This window comes from Hordeum vulgare, chromosome 4H, assembly GCF_904849725.1.
Source record: "Hordeum vulgare subsp. vulgare chromosome 4H, MorexV3_pseudomolecules_assembly, whole genome shotgun sequence".
Classification (NCBI taxonomy): domain Eukaryota; kingdom Viridiplantae; phylum Streptophyta; class Magnoliopsida; order Poales; family Poaceae; genus Hordeum; species Hordeum vulgare.
Genome location: NC_058521.1, coordinates 238,018,859 through 238,043,913, shown reverse-complemented (window position 1 = coordinate 238,043,913; position 25,055 = coordinate 238,018,859). Strand labels below are relative to the sequence as shown.

Here is a 25,055-nt window from a genome sequence, read left to right as displayed (position 1 = left end):
ATGTTCTGGATATTTCAATATGTACTAGATATGGACTGAAATGAGTGAACATACACTAAAACAGGTCGACATACATTCGATTTAGAAAAAAGTTAGAACATCTTATAATAGTGAACGGAGGGAGTACTAATTTGTAGGCATATTATAAATAAAAATTGTAGTCAAAATCATGATTAAAACTGTGAAAAGGAAAAGCACTTAGATTTTGGAACCGTGGGATTATGCAGTTAGATGTGTAAAGACCCCCTACATATATACCTTTAGTAGTCTCAGTTAAGGCAAGTCTAGTCATACTTGATTCTGTCCCTCAGAACACATGGTCACGCCTATTGGATTTTCTGGTTCTCACATAAACTTTTGCCATTTAGCTTCTACAGGAAAGGGAAGTTGCCTTTCATCTTCACGACCATTCGATCTAGGTTATACAACTGCAAAGTGGTGTGTTCTTGTGGATGGTTTGTGCAATACGAACCATTTCTAAACCTTGTACTACTAATCAACAGGTTGATCTATCCAGTCCCACTGCCGAGCTACGCGTGCTAGAGGTCTTTTATCACAAGATCTATAAGGTATGCATTGGAATCATGTGCTAGTCTTCTATTTTATGTCTTCCTTAAGAACGAGCTTTATTGTTCTTGAGGTTCCTTAATCCTTCTAGAGAAGTAAAATCTTTGAACTACTAATGCACACCCTTTGAAAATGCTCCAGAAGTTAAGTACTCCCTCTGATCCATATTAATTGACGCAACTTTCGTAAAAAGTTGTACTAAAGCTGCAACAATTAATTTGGATCGTAGGGGGTATCATTTTCTTCATATATCATTGTAGCTATTACTAAGTATGCTTTTGTAGATCTTTCCACTTCATGAGAAGATAGAGAATATAAATGATCAGTACTGGACGCTACGTGCTGAAGAGGTCTGTAAGATTAACGATGTTATATGTCGTACCTCTTTTACATCTTTGATATCATATGTTTTACTTGGTAGTTGTCTCATGAGAACTTCGGGCATCTCCAACGTGGTTCCTCAAACGAACCATATCAAATGTCCGCGAACATTTGTCCGGGCGGCTGCCATCCAAACCCAATCCCTCAAACAAGACGGACACCGAGAGGAATCATCACTAGTTCGTCAATTTTACACCAAGCGGAATCATACAACAGAAAAGATTCCTAGAAAACAACCAAAGATTACTCCTACTCCTAGACGAAGAGGTCGATAGCCCTCGCGCCGGAGCTGCCGCCTTGTGCCTCTGGCATCATTTTCATGCTGCTCCAGTGCCTCATTGTCCTAGGTATCGAGGTCCTCAAAGAGCTAGGCATGTCGTGCCTCGTTGATGCGGAGCTGGCGCGCTCACGGTCAATCGTGTCAGCACTTTGCATGGCGAGCACCGCCTGGTTCTGATCGACGACTTCCGGTTTTGCGAGGAGCTCCGCCACGGCAGCGGCATCCGCATGCTTTGCGTTCAGTTGATTGACCATCACAAGAGCGCCTGGTGAAACTGCTCCTCGCGTGCGGCATGGTGAAGAGGCCATCCGCCACACAGCTCGTGGCCTCGATGCCCATCGCCTCCTCCGCCGCTGGCTCCTCCTCATGGTCCTCCACCATCGTCATGGGGTCACCTTGCGCCTTGCTAGAGCTCGGTTGGGACAACCTGGAGGTTGGCCCGCCGCAACGCGGGCCCAATGGCGTCCGTCCATTGTGCGGACCTTTGCTGTGATTTCGGTGCAGCGATTGATCGTCAACATCGTGTACCAATTGTTCTTGGTGCGGACCATGGCGACAACGGCCGTTGGGAATGCTGATGTGGAGGGTCAAAAATTCGAGATAGATCTAATTATACCTTTAGACTTATTTCTGCATTAATAGAGCCGTGATTTCGGCGCAGCGATTGATTGTCAACATCTTGTACCAATTGTTCTTGGTGCGGACCATGGCGACAACAACCGTTGGGAATGTTGATGTGGAGGGTCAAATTTCGAGATAGATCTAATTATACCTTTTTACTTATTTCTGCATTAATAGAGCAGACTAGTAAAAAAAACCTATTTAGGATGCAAGACTCACCCGTCGAGCAGAGACGAAAGTCGGCCTTAGCGATCCGACGGTGCCGAGTGGAAGGGCCGTCGCTCAACGGATAAAAGTTACTCTAGGGATAACAGGCTGATCTTCCCGAAGAGTCCACATCGACGGGAAGGTTTGGCACCTTGATGTCGGGTCTTCGAGCTTTTTGTATGCCGTATGCCTACTTTTTTTGAAACATTTCCGGCCAACCATTGTGGGTAGAATGCTAGATGCCCGAGTTCGAGTCCCGGGCAACCTGTATAGAAAAGACCCATCAAAGTTTGTTTGGCAAGCTGTTGTAAGTTTTTGATGAAATCTTTAGTACTCTGTATGCCAATTGTTGGGGATCAGTTGGATCTTTGATTGAGTCATTTTTTTTATTGACCTCCTCTCTGGTCTGTGTATTCCTGTAGTAGGTTTTTGTACATGTGTTTTTAGTTTCCCTTTTTATCATCTCGTCCAAGAGAGAAAGTTCTTCCAATTCTATGAATCTTTCTAGAATCCTTTTCTCTTGAATATCAGTTAAGAGAGCCGAGCGGTTCAAGGTGTAGCATTGGAACTGGCATGTAGACTTTTGTTTACCGAGGGTTCGAATCCCTCTCTTTTCGTTTTTCTTAATTCATCAATGTTAAGGATCACAATGTATCAAATCAAATAGCCAAGGGCTTTGCTACGGGTCGCGGCGCGGACGAGTGGAAATGGGAGGCTGGCTAGGGTTTGGAGGATCTCCAACCGGCTTTTAATAGCTGCGGTATGCTTCTTGGGTGGCTTGTCAGCTAACTAGCCATGAATGCTGCAGGCGGAGCGGCGAAAGATCAATGCGGGTAGGCTGGTGGCCGGTGAAGCCGGTGTGAATGCGGAGGCTTCTAGAGTCGGAGAGGCTTTTTTTGGGGTAGAACCAATTTGTTGTTAAGCTTCATGCACTCGCTAACGCAACCAAAAGTCCGAACTGATGGAAAGGGCTAGGCAATCTACATATACACTTCAACACCCCCTCTCACGTGTGACGCGGAAGTCAACAGGTGAATAGACTCAGAGGTATGGCTCAAGAGGCCTATAGTTGAGACAGAGGGGGACGACAACAGTTTTTGGATAAATTCCGAAAGCCAGGACTTGAACTCAGGACCTTAGGCTCTGATACTATGTAAGCTTCATGCACTAGCCAACACAACCAAAAGTCCGAACTGATGGAAAGGGCTAGGCAATCTACATATACACTTCAACAGTTGGATGCCGACGTGGCGGGCGTTCGGATTCCCTCGGAGGCCCCCTGATTTGGATGCGTGGACCGGCCCAGCCCGCTTTGGTGAGCCACGTTGGAGGACTAAAAGTGTTTGGATCGTTTCATTTGGCGGTGATTTGGTGAGCCGCGATGGAGATGCCCTTAAGTTCCAAGTGTCTTCCTGTACCTGCTGTGATGGATTTATGTGCTTTTTTAGTTTTCATATCTATTTTTACCCATTTTCATAGGTTCCAGAGGAGGAGAGAAATCCTAGCCAGGATGATCGCTTAATCCATGTTTATCACTTCGTAAAAGATCCTCTTCAGAATCAAGTATTGCCCTTTCATATTAATGGCAGCATATATTTATGATATTCTTATCCAATCAGATGACACCATTGTTGTGACCAACAGCAGATTCAGAATTTTGGAGATCCTTTTTTTCTTGCTATACATGAAGGCGAGACCTTAGCAGAAGTAAAGGGCCGCATACAGAGAAAACTCCAGGTCCCTGATGAGGAATTCTCCAAGGTGATCTTATTTGTTTCTGTAATAGATGCGATATAAAAGTTGCTGTTTTTTTTCCCTTCATACTGATAGGGTTTTTAATCTTGAAACGATGTGGATATTGTACATTAGACACAAATTTAGAACCATCACCGACTTTGTAGCCAGTTGGTCGTGCTATAGTGAGCTGAGAATAGTTTACGTATCTTTACTCTCAAAATTGATTAATAATATGCTCAATCAATAAATAAAGCACTGCTATCATAATAAAACTGGCGGTGGTTGGCGCTGCAAGCACTGTAGATCTTAATCTATATAGAAGGGGTTGTGAAGCATTGCTTAAGCTTCATGTCCTGTCTGTATCCTTGGTTTTACTGTCTACCTGGAGTTGCATTGCATCGTGCTATGAATATATAGTACAGCTACTGAACTAATATACCTATTCATGCTTATGTCTTCAGTGGAAATTTGCATTCATATCTATGAATCGGCCAGACTACCTACAAGATTCTGATGTTGTATCTGCTCGTTTCCAGGTAAACTGTTGATTTTGGCCTACATGCGTCTATAGTTCTGCTCATACATTTGTTTTCCGTGGTTTCTGACTTCTTTAGGTTTCTACAGAGGAGAGATGTCTATGGGGCTTGGGAACAATACCTTGGGCTGGAACACACTGACACTGCACCCAAAAGGGCCTATACAGCCAATCAGGTATGCAGTTGTTTCGCTGGGAAGTACTACTTAGCAAACTTTGGATGTCAAGTTTTACCTTTAGTCATGCTTGGGCTATATGCTGCAGCCATGCTTTGTTCTCTCATTGTCTGTGTATCAGAGCTTCCCTTGTTATTGAAGGATTCTGTGCAAGCTTTGCACTTTTATCAAACAGTACCTTTTCTTAATTTTCACTCATGCTTGGGGATAGATATGCTGCCAGAGCCCTATACTGTGTAGCCTTGGTACTAGGGCCTGTCCTGAGATTTCAGGGCCCAGGGCAAAACTAAATCCTGGGCCCTTTAATGTAAACATCAAAGTATTAATCGATATATGTATAGGGCCCTTACGGAATTCTTGCCAATAAACACATAAGAGTGCATCCAAAAGCAACATTCATATCAAATAATTTACAGGCGCTTAAAATTTGGTACCCATTAAGAATAGCAGTTTCTGTAATGAATTAAATATGTGCCTATGATCACTCACATTGTTATTGTTGAGATTCTGTCAACTCATCTAGTTTCTTTTCTTTCTCATGGCCGGATGCATACTTTATAGATGGCATGTCTGTGCTGGAATTTAGAGCAATAAGTAATTGAAAACCGGCGCAAAGCTACAAAGTCACAAAATTGGATTAAACCAGTAAAATCTTACCAATTATCATTTTGAACTTTTTTTTTCCGGGAAAACGCAAAGATTTGCGTTTCTTTTCATTGAAAAGGGAGAGGGTTTGAACAGTACACGCCTTCAAGAAGGAGGCTACTCGGCTAAAAAAAAAGGACTACCCAAGACTAGTGAACATCCCAGGTTAGCGGCATGATCGCCCCAAGGCCAGTGGCCCCAGCCCGAACCCAAAGGGAGGCTTCCTCTCTGATCTTTGCCGAAAGCATGGCAGTGGAGGGCTGCTCGCCGTCAAACACACAGGAGTTGCGATGCTTCCAAAGCATCCATGCCGTGAGGAGGGTTGCCGTGGCGAGGCCCTTGCGCATAGCTTTAGGCGTGTCTAGCTTGATTTGCATCCACCAGTCATTCAGGGAGGCCTCTTGGTCTGGCGGTCGGCATGTCAAACGTAGCCAGGAGAGCGTGTCATGCCACACCTGCCGCGAGAAGGGGCAAGTGACTAGCAGGTGGCGCATCGTTTCATGCTCTTGGTCGCAGAAGATGCAGCGTGGATGGTGTTGAAGGCCGCGGCGGTGCAGGCGGTCCGCAGTCCAGCATCTGTCTAGATTGGCGAGCCACTGGAAGAATTTGACGCGTGGCGGCGCCCAGCTCTTCCAGGTCAGCTTCCATGCATCGCTGCTAGTGGACCCGTGGAAGGTGGCGAGGTACGCAGAAGTCCACCTCCAGATTAGCTGGTCCGGTCCCTCGGTGAGAGCAAAGCTTTCAGTTTCACGCCACAGCAGCAGGTATTGACCTATTTCATGGATGCCCAGGTAGCCGTGAATGTCTCTTGCCCAAGCGTGGTTCAGGAGACCTTCCGCAATGGTGCGCTGCTTGCGCCGTTGCTTGGGGATGCAAGCGTATAGCTTTGGCGCGATCTCGCTGACGGAGCGGCCACCGATCCAGCGGTCCTCCCAGAACCTCCCCGTTCTGCCATCCCCACGGCCAGTGTGGTGGAGGCGAAGAACAGGGCCTGCTCATCCTTGGAGAATTGGAGATCGAGGCCGTGCCAGTTCGGCTGAACCAGAGCCACCGCAGCCGGAGGGCGAGCCCCGCGCGCTCCATGTCTTGGACGCCGAGGCCGTCGAGGGAGAGAGGTCGGCTGATGCGCCGCCAGTTGACGTGGCAGCTGCCACCGTTTGCGGCGGTGCGGCCCTCCCATAGGAATCCTCTCTCAATTTTCTCAATGAGCTTGATGGATTTCTTCGGCGGGGCGAAGACGAGGAGTTGGTGGATGGGGATGGCGCAGAGCACCGACTTGACAAGGGCGAGGCGACCCGATTTGTTCATGAGCCGAGACTTCTAGCCGGGGAGCATGCCACCAACCTTATCGACCAGTGGCTGCAGTTGGGCGCTTGTGGGTCGCCGGATGGTGAGGGGGATCCCGAGGTACGTGAGCGGTAGGTCCGCGATATTGCACCCAAGGAGCTCCGTGATCAGGTCCGTGTCTCCCGGATCGCAGTTGAGCATGGTGGCGGAGCTTTTGTTGTAGTTGACGCGCAGTCCCGAGGCTCGACCGAATAGCTCCAGGATCTCCTTGATCGCAGCAATGTCTCTCCGGGAGGGGTGGCAAAAGAGCACCACGTCGTCAGCGTAGAGCGAGATCTCCGGGACGGGGCGGCGCGGGTGCAACTGCTCCAAGATGCCCAGCGACACGGCCCGTTTGATGAGGCGTCCCAGCGTGTCCACGACGAGGACGAACAGTTGAGGCGACAGAGGGTCACCCTGCCGCAGCCCCCGGCGATGCCAAATAGGGGGGCCTGGCTCGCCGTTGATCAGCACCTGCGTGCATGCGGACGACAGCAAGATGGCCAGCCAGTCGAGGAATCTGTCCCCAAAGCCGTACTAACAGAGGACCTCGAACAGGAAGGGCCACGAGACGGTGTCGAAGGCGCGCGCGAGGTCGAGTTTGAGCAAGACTCGGGACGCGCGCAATCGGTGTAGGAGACACATCGACTGCCGGACGAGGACAAAGTTGTCGTGGAGGGAACGACCTGCGATGAAGGCGTTCTGGTTCCTGTTGACCAACTTGTCCAGCTTCGGCGCCAAGCGTAGGGATAGCGTCTTGGCAAACATCTTGGCGACCAGGTGGATGAGACTGATGGGTCTGTAGTCGCCGATGGCCTGGGCGTCCGGGCGCTTTGGCAAGAGCGAGAGCATGGCCTGGTTTAGGCGGTGGAATCCTTTGCTCCGTAGCTGGAACAACTGATGGAAGACGGCGATGATGTCGTGCTTGATGGTGCCCCAGCACGCGCGGAGAAATTCTGCGGTGAAGACGTCCGGCCCCGGCGCTTTGCGCGAGAGCAAGCGCTTGATCGTGTCCCAGATCTCCTCCTCCGTGAATGGAGCGTCGAGGTCTTGGAGATCATCGGCAGGGTCGATCAGGTGCTCCAGGTTGAGCGTGCACTCGCGGGCGGGGGCGGTGCCGATGAGGGTGTCGAAGTGCACGAATGCGGCCTCGGTCATCTCGCTCTGCTTGGTGAGAGTCCGGTCTGCAGTGCCAAGGCTGAAGATCGTGTTCTTCTGTCGGCGGTAGGAGCATTGCTGGTGAAAGAACGCAGTGTTGGCGTCCCCATCTCTTAGCGAGGCGATGCGCGCCCGTTGACGTGCGATGGTCTGCTCCAGCGAGGCGAAGCCCAGGTAGGCCAGCTTCAGGTCCTTGTGCAGCCACCCTTCATGTGGTGACAGTGTACGCTCCTGTTGGGCCTTGTCGAAGCTGAGGATGAGCACCCTGCACAGCGCGAGCTTGTGCCTGACGCTGCTCACTGACCTCGCAGACCAGCTGGTGAGCGCCTTGGCGGTGGCCTGCAGGCGTAGCAGAAGGCGCCGGAAAGGGTCGGCATCATCCACTGACGCCCAAGCATGCGCAACTGTCTCCTGGAATCCGTCAAGGCGCAGCCAGAACTCCTCGAAACGGAAACGATGGTGGGCGGGAGGCATGGGGGAGCAGTCCAGCAGGAGGGGGCTGTGGTCGGAAACCACAGATGCGAGGGAGTGCAGATGGCCTATGCCGACGACATCCTCCCAGTCCGACGTGCAGAACGGCCACGTCGCGGCGCGAAGTTGAGGGACTGGCGACGTGGGCGTTTCCCGGGTGCAGGCAGGGCGACCCTAAGCTGGGCGGTGGCCGCCGCGAGGAAGTCGCCCAGCGTCCAGGAAGTTGGGCGTGACTTCGGTCTCCTCATCGTGATCGGTGGCGAGGCGAAACGATCAGGGGTGGGGCGGGCCCTTTCCGCAGGGAGGGGGCTGGACGTCCTAAGCCCGGAGCAAGGCTCGACGGTGGCGTCACAGCCTAGCCCACCCGAGATGCTGCCTCGGCCCAGCCCGAGGGGGCTGGACGGCGCTAAGGGCATTTGCGGTGGGCTTTCCTCGGGGCCCGGCTCATTGGCGGCGCGATTTGAATCCGCAGAGGCAAGGGCGTGGGCTGGCTGGCCGGTAGCGCAGGTTGGCGGGTCCACGGAACGGAGGGTCGTGCCAGGGGGTGACACCGCCAAAGTGGCGCTTTGCCCCGACAAGGGATCACCCTCGGGGACAGGGGGTGACGCCGCCAAAGTGGCGCTTTGCCCCGACAAGGGATCGCCTTGGGGACCGTAGGCGCTAGAGGCTGCGAGCCAGGGGGCCCCTCGTTGTCTGGTTGCGAATCCGGGACCATGTCGCAGCTGCCCAACGTGGGATCTGGTGGCGAGCAGGTCCGCGAGTCGGGCGTTCCTGGCGAGGCGCAGGACAGCTCCTGCTCGTGCGTGGAAGGCGACAAATGGTGCACAGGAGTTGAGGGCCCCGTATCTGGCGAGGTGGGGCGGCTGGTTGACTGGGAGGCGCCAGCTGTCCCGGCCAAAGGCGATTCGGTCGCAACTTGGACCGTGGGGGGCCAGTTGTCGGGCCTTCTTTTGCCAGACCCGCCTTCCTCTTTTGGCTCGGCGACGAGGACGGCGGGCCCCAGCCTGGCCAGGCCACGGTGACATCACTCTCGCATTGGCGGCGGCACCCGATGGGGGAGGTGGCGGCGCCGTACGATTGCGGGAATCGGCGGTGCGCCAGTCAGCCTCCATGGCGACCCCGTCGGCGCGATGCGAGCCCTTTGCGGCTGACCAGGTCAGGGCGTCGAGGGTCGCGCCGCTGGCCCGACCAGCGGGCGCGGCAGGCGCGTTTGGGCGGCGACGCTTGCGCCCATGGCGACGATCTGGGCCGCGACCATCGGTGCGCCCAGGAGGGGGCGCCCCACCGGTGCCACCGCGACCGCCAGCATGATCCTCCGGCGGAGGCGCCGGCCTGTCCAGCTCCGCCTACACCACCCGGATGGAGACCCGATACGTGAGGGTGCGCACCGCAGGCGCCTGGGAGGGGACGCGTGATGGGATGATCTCCACGATCTCGAGGATGGCGTGGCGGCGGATGGACGCCGGGTCGCGGGCGCGTTCGGAGAGCCGGAAGGTGGCGAGGTCCGTCCTAGAATGCGTCCCCGGATGAAGGCGCTCGACCCAGCAGGAGTCGCCAAGGAGGCGCTCCACGGTGTCCATGTTCCAGGCATGCGCAGGGATGCTGCGAAGCTCGAGCTCCACGCGGTGGTCCAGGCTATCGCAACCGGCGTGGGCGAGTTTGCTCCAGGGGCGGAGGGACAGCGTGAAGCAGGGGCCTTCGATGTGGTGGTCGTTGTAGATACGGTCCTTGATGGCCTGGGAGGTGCAGATGATGAGGAAGTCTTCCGGGTGGTGGATGTGGACCGAGAAGTCGCCGGGGTGCAGCTCGAGGTTGGCGAAGAGCGTGTCCGTGACCTCGTCGGCTGTAACTGGCGGTCTGGACCCGGTGATGGTGGCCACCATCCCGCGCTGCAGCACCGCCTCCTCGATCTCGACGGAGCGGGGGACGAAGACACGCGACGGCTCCACAGGGTCGACGGCGGGTGCCGTGGCACGCAGGGGCTGGCTGGGCCGCGGCGGGGTTTCGCGATGCTGGGGCGGAGGGGTCGCCGGCAGCAGAGCGCGATCCCTGGCCCGACGCTCAGGCGTGCATTCCCTTGACTCGTGGCCGGCGAGGAGGCAGTGCCGGTACCGGACCTTGTTCGTGCAGTTGCGGACGGTGTGGTCGGGGTCGAGGCAGCGGAAGCAGAGGTCGGCTGACTCCTCCGGCATGGGGCTGCGACGGAGGCACGGCACGGGGGCGTCCGCGCGGCGGGAGCGGCGGCGTCACTTGTTCCTCGGCAGCTCCCAGGCACCGCCGGCGTCCGTCGCGTCCATAGCTGCATCATCCACGCGGTGGACCTCCGAGCGGGGCCCAAGGCGGGTTGACGTAGGGGCGTGCGGGGGCGGCCAGAGGCTGGCGTGCCGGCGGCGGAGGCGGGGGAGTGCGTACCACGTCGCGGTAGGAGCGCGAGTCCGAGGAGGAGCTACCCGAGTCTCTCCAGCGATTCCGCGGTGGTGGCGGCTCGTGCCGCAGCCGGCGTCGATGGGGGCCATGACTCAGGGGAGGGTGGGGGCTGGGGTGGGTAGGGGAGGCGGGAGGGCCACCGGCGGGGGGCGTCGGCGACGGTGGGCTCGGCTAGGCTAGGCGGCTGGGGAGCAGGGAGCGGAGCCAAGCCATCCTTCTGACCCCACTGCGAAACTTCATCATTTTGAACTCAGAGGTGATAAATCACAAATCGCAATGATATCTAACCCAAAATATGTAAGAAAGAAATTGGCTAGCTAACTACATTAAGAATTAAGGAGTGGAATGATGGAGGCAAGACGTGCTCTTATGGATCGTATCAGCTAGCAGGTCTTTTATGATAGGCTGGGTGTACTCTGTTGGAAATTCAAGTTTTCCATTTTCGGTCTCGTAGTGGCAGCACAGCCCGGGCGGCTAGCCAATCAACTAAATCTCCGAAAGATGGTGGTAGGTCGATTGGAGTATGAGCTAGATGTGGTATTATTTCAGTCCAAAATATCGCTAGATGCACAACATTAACTTGGTGGCCCGCTCGATCGGGTTTTTTGCATTGTGAGATATGAATGGTTGTAGAAAGGACATTCGGCATACCTGAGGGGCTCCTTGGTTTAGGCGGCCGGGCGGCCGCGGACTAGAAGCTGTATTTTGCGGTAGGAGGCGCTCACCTCCTCCCCCCTCCCCAAAGTGCTCCCGCGGGCGCCCTCGGGAGGAACCCTGGTGCTGCCTCCTCCCGCCCCCCTCCCTAGCCGCCGTCGGGGACGTCGTCGGCCTAAGGTTGTGTGGCGCTGGCGGCGGCGGGGCCGCTTCCTTCCGCGCGCAGATGGTGGCCGTCGCGGGGCGCCCCTCCTCTACTCGATGGTGCCGGCCATCGGTCCGGTCCTGCTTCGCCTCCCACATCCTCCTGGTGTTCTGATGGCCGGCGGTGCCGCCTCCTCCCTTTTCGACGGGACTCGTGGTCCGGAGGCGTCCTAGGACGTGTTGGCGGTGGATTTGTCCCCCTGCCCAGATCTAGACGGTGTGGTGGTTGGCGGTGGAAGGGGTGGCTGGCGGCCTTGTTTAGGTGGTGCGCTGCAGTTGGTGTCCGCCTGCTCCAGTGGGGTGGTGAGGCTCCGGCTGGACCTGTCCAAGGCGTGGTGGCGCTAGGGTTGTGGTGGTGGTGGTGCACGTCCGCTTTACCGACGCTTGGTGGGCTGGCAACGCGGATTGGGGCACCGGTCCGGCGTGGCTATTGCTCCGGTTGTGGGCGGTGGCGGCATGATGGCTCGGCTCTTGTGGAGGCTTCCTCGCCATGTCGGCATCACGACAGCTCGCCGGGCGGCTGGGGCGGCGGCTGGCTTTCCGTTGTCGGCTCGTCTGTAGGCGGCCTGTTTCGACCTTCGGTCCCTCTCCTCGTCGTCTGGTTGCTACCTTCGTCGTAGGTTCGGTCCTCCCCTAACTACGGTCCATCGCTCGTCTTGCGCCCGGCAGTAGGACCGACCTCGTCTCGCGTCGGCGGCAGGACCAACCTCGTCTTGCGCCTGGTAGCAGGACCGTGCTTGTCTCGTGCCCGGTGCTGCTGGACGGGTCGATGGATGCCAGTTTTGGCCGGCCTATTGGGTTTCGGCGTTGGGGACAACCCAGGGGTGCAAAAGGCGGGTCCTTTCCGCTCATATCTTTGGTTGGGGGTAGCAGTGGGTCTCGGGTGAGGCGATGTCCAAGTCTAGGATGCCGGGGCGGCGGCCCTGGTGGTGGTGCCGTGGTGCTCATGGGCAAAGCCTGTGGCTAGGTGTTGCTTGGTGCCCATGGCCATGTGGACGGTGTGGTCGTCGGGTTGTGGCGTTCGGTGGTGGTGAATGTCGGCCGGGGTGAAAGCCTGATCTATCTTTGGACGGACCGGTAGCGGCGTAGCTCCTTCTTGAAGGCGTCGTCGCGGCTTTCAATGCCCGCCTTGAAGCACACGGTTCGTCGTATGCGGCTTAATCTCTTTGCGTTGGCATGTTCATGGTTGAGAATTTTAGGAATAAGCAACTTGTATTCCATGAGGCCATAGGCCGGTATATATACATGTACATGTGGTGGACTATATGCACGAAACCCCTTATATATTGGGATAAATACAAAAGGGTAAATGACTTATATTATAACTTAACACCCCCCCTCAAACTCATGGTGGATGAACAACACTGAGTTTGGAGAGATAAAAGCCATGTTGTGCTCTAGTCTAGGCCTTCGTCAGGAAATCCGCCAACTGTAACTTGGAAGACACATACTGAAGACCAATAACCTGATCCTGCACAGCGACGCACACATAGAAAGCATCAATGCCAATATGCTTGGTGAGCTCATGCTTCACAGGGTCGCGCGCAATGCTAATAGCACCTGTACTGTCAGATAAGAGCAGAGTCGGTGTAGTGACAGAAACACCAAAATCCTGAAGTAACCATCGTAACCAAGTCACCTCTGCCGTCAAAAGAGCCATCGCTCGCAACTCAGCCTCTGCACTCGAACGGGAAACTGCAATCTGTTTCTTCGTCTTCCAGGCAATGAGAGAACCACCAAGAAAAACACAGTAAGCAGAAAGTGAACGGCGATCTGAAGGATCACTAGCCCACGTAGCATCAGAATAGGCATGAAGCTGTAAAGAACTGGAGCGAGGAAAGAATAGACGGTGAGAGATCGTGCCCCGAAGATATCGGAGAACACGGAGGAGATGACTATAGTGAACCGTTGTGGGACCAGAGACGAACTGACTCAGAATACGAACCGGATAAGAGATATCCGAACGAGTGACGGCTAGGTAAACAAGACTGCCAACAAGATGACGATAACGCGTCGGGTCAGGCAAGGGATCACCATCAGTAGTACGGAGGTGAATATTGAGCTCCATGGGAGTCTCAACAATGCGCTCATCAGTAAGAGCAGCACGAGCAAGAAGATCCTGGATATACTTTTCCTGGGATATAAAGAAGCCATCAGAGGTAGAAGAAACTTCAATCCCAAGAAAGTAGCGAAGAGGTCCAAGATCAGACATAAGGAACTGCTCACTAAGACGGGCCTTAACAAAGGCAATATACTCGGGTTCATCCCTAGTGATGACCATGTCATCAACATAGAGAAGAAGAAGAGTCCCACCACGAGGAGAAATGTGAATAAGCAATGCTGGATCATGAACACCGGGTGAAAAACCAGCGACAGTCACCACAGAGGCAAAACGCTCAAACCAGGCGCGGGGGGCTTGCTTAAGGCCATAGAGAGAGCGACGAAGACGACATACCATGCCATCAGGAACAGAATACCCAGGTGGTGGCTGCATGTACACCTCACGCAGCTCACCATTAAGAAAAGCATTCTTAACATCAAGTTGAGAGATAGACAAGTGGCGTGTAGAGGCCACGACAAGAAGTGTACGAAGAGTGGTCATATGAGCCACAGGAGCAAAAGTCTCGTCATAATCAAGACCATGCTCCTGTTAAAAACCACGAGCCACAAGACGAGCTTTGTGACGCTCAAGAGAACCATCGGAGCGAGTCTTAACCTTGTAGACCCAATTACAAGTGATGGGAAGAACTCCGGGAGGAAGGGAAACAAGATCCCACGTACCAGTGCGTTCAAGAGAAGCAATCTCCTCTGCCATCGCAAACTGCCATTCAGGATGAACAACGGCCTGATGATAAGTAGTCGGCTCAAGAACAACGACACCAACGGTGGAAAATCCAAAGCGATCAACAGGCGAACGAGGACGAGAACGCAAGCCATAAGTAGGCTGAGACGAGGATGACGACACATCCACAGAGGCATCCACAGAACGTAAACGACGAGTGTAACACTGAGGAAAAGATGGAACAATGGAAGGAGGAATCGCCAAGGTAGAATCGGGGAGTGGCGACGAAGAAGTCATCGGAGATGAAGGTGTAGAATCCGGTGACATGCTAGACGAGGAGACCGTGGAAGATGGTGGCGACAAATCGACTGGAGGTGGAGAAGCAGAGGGAGCGGAACGAACAGGCAAAGGCTCGGCGGGTGTGATAGGTGCGTCAGGATAAGTGAGGAAAGAGATATCCTCCACTGAAAAGGTCGAGGAAGATGGGCGTGGATAGAAGGGACGAGACTCATCGAAAGTCACATCCCGAGAGATATGCATCCGACGACCGATAGCATCCCAACAACGATAGCCCTTATGCTCATCACTATAGCCTAAGAAGACACACTCAACAGACTGAGCGATCAGTTTGGTGCATTCGCGGAGGGCAAGAAGAACATAGCAAACACAACCAAACAAGCGAAGCATCGAATAATCGGGAGAACGATCAAAAAGACGCTCGAAAGGAACACCACCCTGTAGAGCAGCGGAAGGCTAGAAATTGATGAGATAGGTGGAGGTGGAGACGGCCTCAGCCCAAAAATGAGGCGGGAGAGAGGCAGCAATCATCAATGCACGAGCCGTCTCAAGAAGATGACGATGGTTGCGTTCAACCATGCCATTCTGAGCGTGAGCACCAGGACAAGAGAATTGAGAGAGAGTCCCTTGCTCAGCAAGAACACCACGCAACATCTTGGAGATATACTCGACTGCGGAGTCAGCATGGAACACACGAATGGGAGAAGAGAACTGAGTATGAACCATGGCAGCAAAACGCTTATAAATGGACAACACCTCACTACGAGAAGTCGTAAAATAAAGCCATGTGTAACGAGAGAAGTCATCTATGAAAATAATATAGTATTTATGACCCCCTTTCGAAGCGAAGGGAGCCGGACCCCATACATCGGAACGAACTAAATCAAAAGGACGCTTAGACACTAACTCACTATGTGGATATGGTAACTGAATCTGCTTGCCAAGACGACAATCCTGACACTCTAAAGAGGCATCTCGTGAGACAGACCCCAGAAGACCTCGACGAACTAACGACGACAAACGAGAACCACACAGATGACCAAGTCGATGATGCCACTGCTGGAAGTAAACAGTAGCCGAGGCGACCAAAGCGGAAGAACTGGCGATAGAGTGGGCAGCGGAAGGAACATGAAGCCAGTCCAACTCCGGAAGACCCTCGGAATCACGGCGGCGAGGACCAGCCCCAACCAGAGTGTGCGTGCGACGGTCATGGACAGAACAAGAGTCAAGGTCAAGGATGACACCACAACCAGAATCAACAAGTTGACCAACGGAAAACAGATTCATGGTAAGTCAAGGAACATGAGCAACATCAGGAACAGAATAAGGAGTTGTAAGAGTGCCTTTATTAACGACAGGAAGGGGAATACCATCAGCGGTGAGGACATGAACAGGAGAATCAAGCGATCGAAGAGAGGACAGAGCGGAAGAATTAGAAGTCATATGAAAGGAAGCTCCAGAGTCCAGAACCCATGGGGATGTACCTGACCGTGTAGTAGGTGGTTGCTCAGTGCGGGAAGCCTCAGTCACAGTACCAGCAGTACCCGTCGAGGAAGAACCTGAAGCAGCGAGCAGACGCTTAAGTCTCAGAATATCCTGCTCAGTCAAAGCGATGGCTGAAGCTGTCGAGGTAGATGACGAAGTCGCTGTAGATGATGATCGCGCCTTGCGCAAGTGTTTCTTCTGCGTGTAGCAGTTGGACTCAATATGACCATCATTGTTGCAGTAGCCACAATGTGAACGGGGGCGACCTGAGCTGACAGAAGGAGTGGGCAAGAGCGGCGGAGCACTCGAGCGAGAAGGGGTCGGTGCAGCAGGTGGCGTAGAAAGAGTCCGAGCAGCAAGCACCGAGGGAACCTCCAGCAAACCAGCACCACGTAAGCGAGTCTTCTCAGCACGAATCTCAGAAAGCGCCTCCATGAGAGAAATACGGCCACGAGCAAACAACTGAGCACACCGAGGCTCAAACTCCTTACGGAGCCTAGACAGGAACTCGTAGACGCGATGAAACTTCAAATCGGTCTGGACAGCCTGGCAACAGTGACAACTACGACAACCAGCACTGCGGAGAGAATCAAGCTGGCGCCAGATAGCAAAACTCTGTGCATAGAAGTCATCAACAGTAGAGTCACTCTGCTGAAGAGCATGCTTCTGACGAACCACAGAGAGGTATAAGGCATCAGCAGAGGGGTCATAGCGTTGACGAAGGCGAATCCACATCTCAAAGACAGTAGGAAGGCCCAGAAACTCAGAGGCAAACTGAGGCAGAACACTGGCAGTGAGAACAGCTGCAGCACGGGCATCATCATCAAGCCACTGGGTGTAAACAGACAGAGCACCATGATACACCTGAAGAGCCTCCTCATAAGTCAAAACCTTCTCATCATAAGCACGAATAGCAGCCTCCTCAGCAACCTTAGCCGCATCCTTCGCAGCCTGAGAAGCATCCGCGGAAAGAACCGGTGGAGTCGGAGGAGTGGGAGCCACAGGAGGAACCGGACGTGGCGGACAAAAGACCTCGACAGAAAGAACTCCCTAGAGACGAATGCCATGCATATGAATGCGCATGAAGCCAATGAACTCGGTGTAGTTAGTGCCATCGAAGATCACCGTACATCGAGGGACAGCAACATAGCCCGAAGCAGTAGACATTTTTTTTAAGAATAAGGGCAGCTGCAGATCAGAGTCCTCGAGCAGAGGCGCTTGGGAAGCAGCAGCAGCGGGAAAAGCGTTGGGGGCGGGCGAGAGAAGAGCTGGATCGAGCCGTCCTGGATCGATCTGTAGAGAATCCCGTATCTGTAGCAGGAGGGAGACGTCCTGGATCGGGCAGAGGATCCCGTATCAGGAGGGAGCCGTCCTGGATCGGGCAGAGGATCCCGTATCTGTAGCTAGTGTCCTGGATCGGGCAGAACATCCTGTATTTGTAGTGTAGCAGGAGGGAGCGCAGCGTATCTGTAGCAGGAGGGAGCCATCCTGGATCGATCCAGAGCCGGAGTGGAAGAAAGAGGCGGATTCGATCCCGTCTGGATCGATCCGAGCCGGAGCGGGAGCCGTCCTGGATCACGGGAGAAACGACGAGGCAGGTGCTGGAACGGGATCCGTCCGAGCGGGAGCAACGGGAGCTGGCGACGAGGCAGGCGCTTACTGACGGGAACAGAGAGCGGCGGCTTGAGCGGATCAACAACACGAGTTGCGGCGTGCAAAAGTTAACCTAGCTCTAATATCATGTTAGAAATAAGCATCTTGTATTTCATAAGGCCATAGGCCGGTATATATACATGTACAGGTGGTGGACTATATGCAGAAAATCCCTTATATATTGGAATAAATACAAAAGGGTACATGATTTATATTATAACTCTAACAGAGAACTCCAGTTGCTCTTGTAGTACTAGAGGCAGTGTTGCTGCGCTTAGCGCTTATGTTTCCGGCCTTGGATGTGTGCATGTGTTGTGGTGACGTGCGTTTGTATTTAAGATGTGATTGGTCGTTGCTTTATTGCTTTATATATAAAGCGGAATGAAAACCTTTTTTTTAAGGGCTGGGCCTGCTTGGTAGCAGATCTTCCTTGATTATTGCGTGATTTCGTGCAAGCCTCGCCCAATTCATTCTATTTCATAAGGACATGCATCTTATATATCCTTGCCTTTTTTGATGGTTTTATACACATGCAGAACGGTCACACGCATGAGAAGCCGGTGAGGATATATAATTAGCTCGTCTTTCAACTGCGCTGGTCCCCTGATGAAGGCGTCGGTCTGGGAGTGGAAAATGAGTAGGCTGCAACAGGTGAAAGCAGCAACATGTTTGTCCATTTGGGTGCTATGCATATCTATCGCTTGCTGCAGTTTTGGCTCTTAATGCATGGCCATGACGATTTTTTCAAGGTTCATCATCTTGCCTTTCAGCCAAGGGTGTGCGATATCATGTTTCTGTATATTGGGTGTATAAAGGCCACCCTCGGATAGATGTTGGATGTTGGTTCATTTTCAGAGCGAGTACATATGATTTTGGTAGGTGGCTTGTATACATGGGTATAGTTTTACCAAAAAAGGGTTTCCCCTCTTTGTATTACAAAGCAAGCTGTCGAAACATCCATCAATAGATGCTGGGGCGAAAACAACACAGGCATGCCAAAAAAATTGAAAAAGAAAATACATAAAAACAAATGCCGACAGCGATTGATCGATAAAAAACAAAAACGAAGAAGTGCACCCACCATGGATCTTCCATCAAGCTTCATGACTTCAAAACGCCGGTGTCAATCAACACCTTTAAGAAGGACTACAACGATGATGACGTTGTTGTCAAGGGTTTTCCTCGGTACGTGAGGAAGAGTAGCCCCCAATGCCCTCTAGGAAGGTTTGGCGACACAAAAGTGCTACCGTGTCGGTGTCGGCCGGGCCAACATCAGTTTTCCCCAATCCCAACATGCACCTTGGACGCTCTGTAGCTTATCATCTTTCGCCAACACAGTCTTGAAGCCCCCGCGTCGTCTCCCCATGCCACCGTAGGGAAAGGCGTGCAACAACAACAACCAAGCCTTCCAGTCCCAAACTAGTTGGGGTAGGCTAGAGTTGAAACCCATAAGATCTCGAAGCCAAGTCATGGCTCTAGAACGTGGATAGCTAACTTCCACGCATCCCTGTCCATGGCTAAGTCTTTGTCGATATTCCAAACCTTCAGGTCTCTCTTAACGGACTCCTCCCATGTCAAGTTTGGTCTACCACAAACCCCTCTTAACATTCTTAGCACGCTTTATCTGTTCGCTATGCACCGATGCTTTCGGTGGCCTCTGTTGAATATGTCCAAACCATCTGAGACGATGCTGGACCAGCTTCTCTTCAATCGGTGCTACCCCAAGTCTCTCTCGTATATCGTCATTCCGTACCCGATCCTTCCTTGTGTGGCCACATATCCATCTCAACATGCGCATCTCTGCTACACCTAACTGTTGGATATGTCATCTCTTGGTTGGCCAACACCCCGCGCCATACAACATCGCAGGTCGGATAGCTGTCCTATAAAACCTGCCTTTTAGCTTTTGTGGCACTCTCTTGTCACAGAGTACGCCAGAAGCTTGGCGCCACTTCATCCACCCAGCCTTGATTCGGTGGCCCACGTCTTCATCGATATCGCCATCCTTCTGCAACATCGACCCCAAATATCGAAACGTGTCTCTCTCCGGTACCACCTGCCCACCAAGGCTAACCTCTCCATCCTCGTGCCTAGTAGCACTAAAACTGCACCTCATGTATTCAGTTTTAGTTCTACTAAGCCTAAAACCTTTCGATTCTAGAGTTCGTCTCCATAACTCTAACTTTCTATTAACCCCTGTTCGGCTATCATCGACTAGCACCACATCATCCACAAAGAGCATACACCCTGGGATATCTCCTTGTATATCCCTTGTGACCTCATCCATCACGAAATCAAAAAGATAAGGGCTCAAAGCTGACCCTTGGTGTAGCCCTATTCTAATCGGAAAGTCATCGGTGTTGCCATCACTTGTTCGAACACTTGTCACAACATTATCATACATATCCTTGATGAGGGTAATGTACTTTATTGGGACTTTGTGTTTCTTCAAGGCCCACCACATGACATTTCGAGGTATCTTATCATAGGCCTTCTCCAAATCAATGGACACCATATGAAGGTCCTTCTTTTGCTCCCTCTATCTCTCCATCAGCTGTCGTACCAAGAAGATGGCTTCCATGGTAGACCTCCCAGGCATGAAACCAAATTGGTTTTTGGTCACGCTTGTCAACCTTCTCTAAGCGGTGTTCAATGACTCTCTCCCATAGCTTTATAGTATGGCTCATCAGCTTGATTCCGCGGTAATTAGTACAACTTTGAACATCCCCCTTGTTCTTAAAGATTGGTACTAAAATACTCCGCCTCCATTCTTCGGGCATCTTGTTTGACCGAAAAATGAGGTTGAAAAGCTTAGTTAGCCATACTATCGCTATGTCTCCAAGGCCTCTCCACACCTCGATGGGGATACCATCATGACCCATCGCCTTGCCTACTTTCATCCTTTTTAACGCCTCCTTAACCTCACACTCCTGGATACGTCGCACAAAGCACATGCTGGTATCATCAAAGGAGTCGTCTAGCTCAATGGTAGAGCTGTCAACCTCTTCATTGTAAAGGTTGTCAAAGTACTCCCGCCATCTAAGCTTGATCGCCTCATCCTTCACAAGAAGCTGATCATCTCCGTCCTTGATGCATTTGACTTTGCCGACATCCCTCGTCTTCCTCTCCCTAATCTTGCCCATCTTATAGATGTCCCTTTCGCCTTCCTTAGTGTTTAAACATTGGTAGAGGTCCTCATACGCCCGACCTCTCGCTTCACTCACCGCCCGCTTTGCAGCCTTCTTCGCCACCTTATACTTCTCCATGTTAGCTGCACTCCTGTCCAGATATAGGCATCTGAAACAGTCCTTCTTCTCCATAATAACCTTCTGGACATCATCGTTCCACCACTAGGTGTCCTTAGCTTCCCTTCTACTTCCCTTGGTTACCCCAAACTCCTCTACAGCGACCTTCCGCAAGAAGGTCGCCATACTCGTCCACATCAAGTTTGCATCGCCTCCTTCCTCCCAAGGGCCCTCCTTAATGACCCTCTCCCTGAAAGCCTGGGATGCCTCCCCCTTGAGCTTCCACCACTTCGTTCTAGCGTCTTCGACGCACTTATCCCGTTGGACACGAATCCTAAAGCGGAAGTCAGCAACCACAAGCTTATGTTGAGGGACAACACTCTCTCCAGGTATAGCTTTACAATCAATGCAAGTGCGTCTGTCTTCTCTTATAGAGAGGACACAATCAATCTGGCTAGAGTGTAGACCACTACTGAACGTCACTAGATGGGATTCTCTCTTCCTAAAGAGGGTGTTAGCTACAACCATGTCGTAGGCTAGAGCGAAGCTCAGTACATCTTCTCCTTCTTGGTTCCTGATGCCATAGCCAAAGCCCCCATGCACCCTTTCAAAACCTGTGTTAGATGTACCCACATGGCCATTGAGGTCTCCTCCTATGAAGAGCTTCTCACCAATAGGTACCCTCTTAACCAAGTCCTCCAGGCCTTCCCAGAACTCCCTCTTGGTGCTCTCATTGTGGCCTACTTGCGGGGCATACGTGCTGATAACATTGAGGACTAAGTCCCCAACTACCAGCTTGACAAGGATCATTCGGTCCCCTTGCCTCTTAACGTCCACAACTCCATCCCTAAGGCTCTTGTTGACCAAGATGCCTACTCCATTCTTGTTTGAAGTTGTCCCTGTGTACCACAACTTGAAGCCGCTATCCTCCACCTCCTTCGCCTTTTGTCCCTTCCATTTGGTCTCTTGGACACATAGGACATCAACACGCCTCCTCACCGCCGTATCAACTAGCTCCCGTAACTTACCCGTCAGGGACCCTACATTCCAGCTACCTAAGCGCATCCTCCTAGGCTCGGCTAACTTCCTTACCCTTCGCACTCGTCGATTCAAATGCGAAGACCCTTGCTCATTTTTCACTACACCGGGGCGTCGGTGCAGCGCGCCACTAAGGATGCGGCGACCCGACCCTTGCTCACTTATCACCGTATCCAGATGAAGGTACGACGCGCCACCAAGGGGGTGATGGCCCGGCCCTTGCCCATTTGACACCACACCCGGGTTCCGATGTGGCGCGTCGCTAAGAGGGTTACGCCCCAACGAGTTTCCTTTGGGTTTCATCTCCATAAGAGTGGCTGGGTTTTTCACGTTGGCTCGCCACGCCTATCACAACCCTCCTCCTTTACCCGGGCTTGGGACCGGCTATGCTGAGACAGCATAGGCGGAGTTAGGGAAAGGCCTGCACAACGACAAAAAGGAGCTGGGACGAAAAACAACATCGTCGGCACGCAGGAGGGCTCGACCTCCATCGTTAATGATGGTAGCCGATCGGACGCAAATAGCAGGAGCATACCAGGCCCGGCACGGGCCCCTATCCTTAAAGCTCTCGCCATCGCGTTGCTACAGGCCCGTCGTTGTCAGCTCCTCCCCATCGCACAAAAGACAATGCAACCGCGCTAGGTGGCGACCCGCTAGGACCCAGATTGGGCCTACAGGGCCTAGATTTGGGTCGAGGGTGTGCTGCCGGCCACCCCATGCCACCACGCCGTCCTGCTGTCAAGGAGCAGCGCCGCCACCTCACCTGTCGCCGGCCAAGCTGAGTTGTACGACCATCGCCCCCTGCACCGTGAAGAGGAAGCCTCACACAGGAAAAGGAGATCCCGCCGCCGTCGACACCACCCGTGCCAAGGTCGGGGGCGCTCGCACGGCGGCGATGGGAGGGGGGGATGGAGGAGGTTGCCGACGAAGGACGGAACTCGGGTCGCCCCGTCTGCCTCTCGGGGAGGCGACGCTAGGGCAGGATCTGGAGAGGGGATCGGGAAGGGGGGAGGGGAGCACCGCGCGAGGACGGTCGGTGGCAGGAGGGCGAAGGCAGCCGGCGGCGGCGGGGGGAGGGGGGGGGGGGAACCCTAGCAGGAGCGCTCCGGAAGATGTCGGTCTCTCTCCTCACCTTCCCACCACATGGGTATAGTTTTGGAACTTGATATTGGCATTTGTTGTAATTTGGTGATAATGGGAAACTAATGGATCTTTTCTTGAAGTAGCTCAGTAGTAAAAATATGACTAACGATCATTATTGCAGCCTGTGATATTTGGGGTTACCTAATACCGAGAATTATGACCAGTTTGCCACTCTTTGAAACAGCCTTGTTGACCCCATTTCCTCTCCCCAGATGGCACTGCCGGGCGGACCTTTATAGTACGTTTACTGTCGGTGAAAAACAGTTCTGTGGGCTGGCGCAACCTTTAGTAGGTTTATTGTTCGTGAAAAAACAGTTTTGTGGGCTGGTGTGCGCTGCGGTCGTAGAATATTTTGTTTTGTAGTTCCAGCCAGCGTCAGCCCGCATACTAAAAAAAATCAAAAGTTTTGATGATTGTTTGTTTTATAGTTCCAGCCCGCATCAACCCGCATACCAAAAAAAAAAATCAAATTAGGCAATTTGACAGCAGTTCTGATGACGGGCTTCAAATTCAAATAATCAAACATAGTTTGTGTGAAAATTAAGCATAATTTTTAATCTTTTTTTGAAAAGGAGGAATCGAGCCCCTAGCCTCTGCATCAATCGATGCATGCAGCCATATTATTTAAAAATTCAAAGTAACATCATAGTTTCATATAAGTCTGTATCTCGAAATGAAAATGGAAGTAAAAGTAAACAAAATCTCAAAATAAAACTGCCACATCCGGCGTAACTAAGAGCAGACTACGATGCCTATACACCTAGTCTATTACTAGCACGCCATCCAAACCGGTTGAAGATAACCCGTGCGGCCATCTCCCATCGGTTGCACCCAGTATCCATAAGCTCTCTGGAGTCCACATGATTGAGTAACGACCACGTACAAATCCAAGAAGTCGCTCTGAATATGACCTGCAAAAAGTTGTTGAATTTTTTGCCATTAAAGATCATGTCATCCCTGGTATTCCATATAGCCCAAAATAGAGCGCATATCCCAATTTTAATAAGTTTAGAAATTTTAACGTCCACTCCATTGAGCCATGTTGTAAATATTGAACTCATGCATGTAGGTTGGATCACATTAAAGCTATATGAACAGTGCGCCAAAGTAGTTTTGCAAGAGGGCAGTCCAAGAACAAGTATCTTATTGTTTCATTTTGATCACAATAACAACAATTAGATCTACCTCTCCAACTATATTTAATTAAGTTATCTTTGGTTAATACCACACCTTTATGTACAAACCACATTGAATCACCCTGTCTTAATCCCTTATGTGTTTGAAAAAAAAGTGACCAATGTCATCATTAACTTTAACTCCTACACTGCCTTTATGAATGAAAGTGTCAATCTGATCTCTCCATCTTTCATTGAATCCTTTCATAGGTAAGGCCTATGGAAGAAATGACCACTTAACTTTATCATAAGCTTTCTCGAAATCCACTTTAAAGATAACCCCATCTAGTTTCTTTGTATGCATTTTGTGTAACTTTTCATGCAAGATAACCACACCCTCCAAGATATGTCTCCCGGGCATAAACGCAGACTGCGTCGGCTGGACAACTGAATCAGCTATCTTCGTTAATCTATTAGTGGCAACCTTTGTAAAAAAATTGAAGCTGACATTGAGTAGACAAATTGGTCTAAACTGTTGAATGCGCATAGCGTCCATCTTTTTTGGCAACAACGTAATTGTTCTAAAGTTCAGGTGGAATAACTGTAACCGACCATTAAATAAATCTTGGAACATAGGCATGAGATCCCCCTTGATGAGATGCCAACATTTTTTTATAAAATTCTGTGGGGAACCCATCTGGTCCCGGTGCTTTATTCTGTTTCTTTTGTGCTATTGAGTTATACACCTCTTTCTCTGTAAATTTAGCTGATAAAACCTCATTCTCCTGTTCATTGAGTTGAGGTATATCCTGAATAGTGCTTTCATCCAAAGAGATCATCGTCTCATCTGGTGCACCAAATAGATTTTTGTAATATTCTGAGATATGTAATTTTAAGTTCTCATGACC

The 25,055-nt window shown here is 52.0% G+C and overlaps 1 protein-coding gene across 1 annotated transcript in view; it reads left to right on the top strand.

Annotated features, from left to right (window-relative positions):
* The window catches only part of LOC123448450 (ubiquitin C-terminal hydrolase 12-like), a 77,785-nt gene extending 59,239 nt beyond the window's left edge, over positions 1-18,546 (top strand). Inside the window, exons 26-32 of the mRNA XM_045125347.1 lie at positions 504-569; positions 852-917; positions 3,536-3,619; positions 3,701-3,817; positions 4,255-4,329; positions 4,418-4,504; positions 18,143-18,546. Of these exons, the coding sequence (XP_044981282.1) occupies positions 504-569; positions 852-917; positions 3,536-3,619; positions 3,701-3,817; positions 4,255-4,329; positions 4,418-4,504; positions 18,143-18,184 (537 nt within the window). The 3' untranslated portion in view covers positions 18,185-18,546. The remainder of the gene's footprint in view (positions 1-503; positions 570-851; positions 918-3,535; positions 3,620-3,700; positions 3,818-4,254; positions 4,330-4,417; positions 4,505-18,142) is intronic.
* The last annotated feature ends 6,509 nt before the right edge of the window (positions 18,547-25,055 follow it).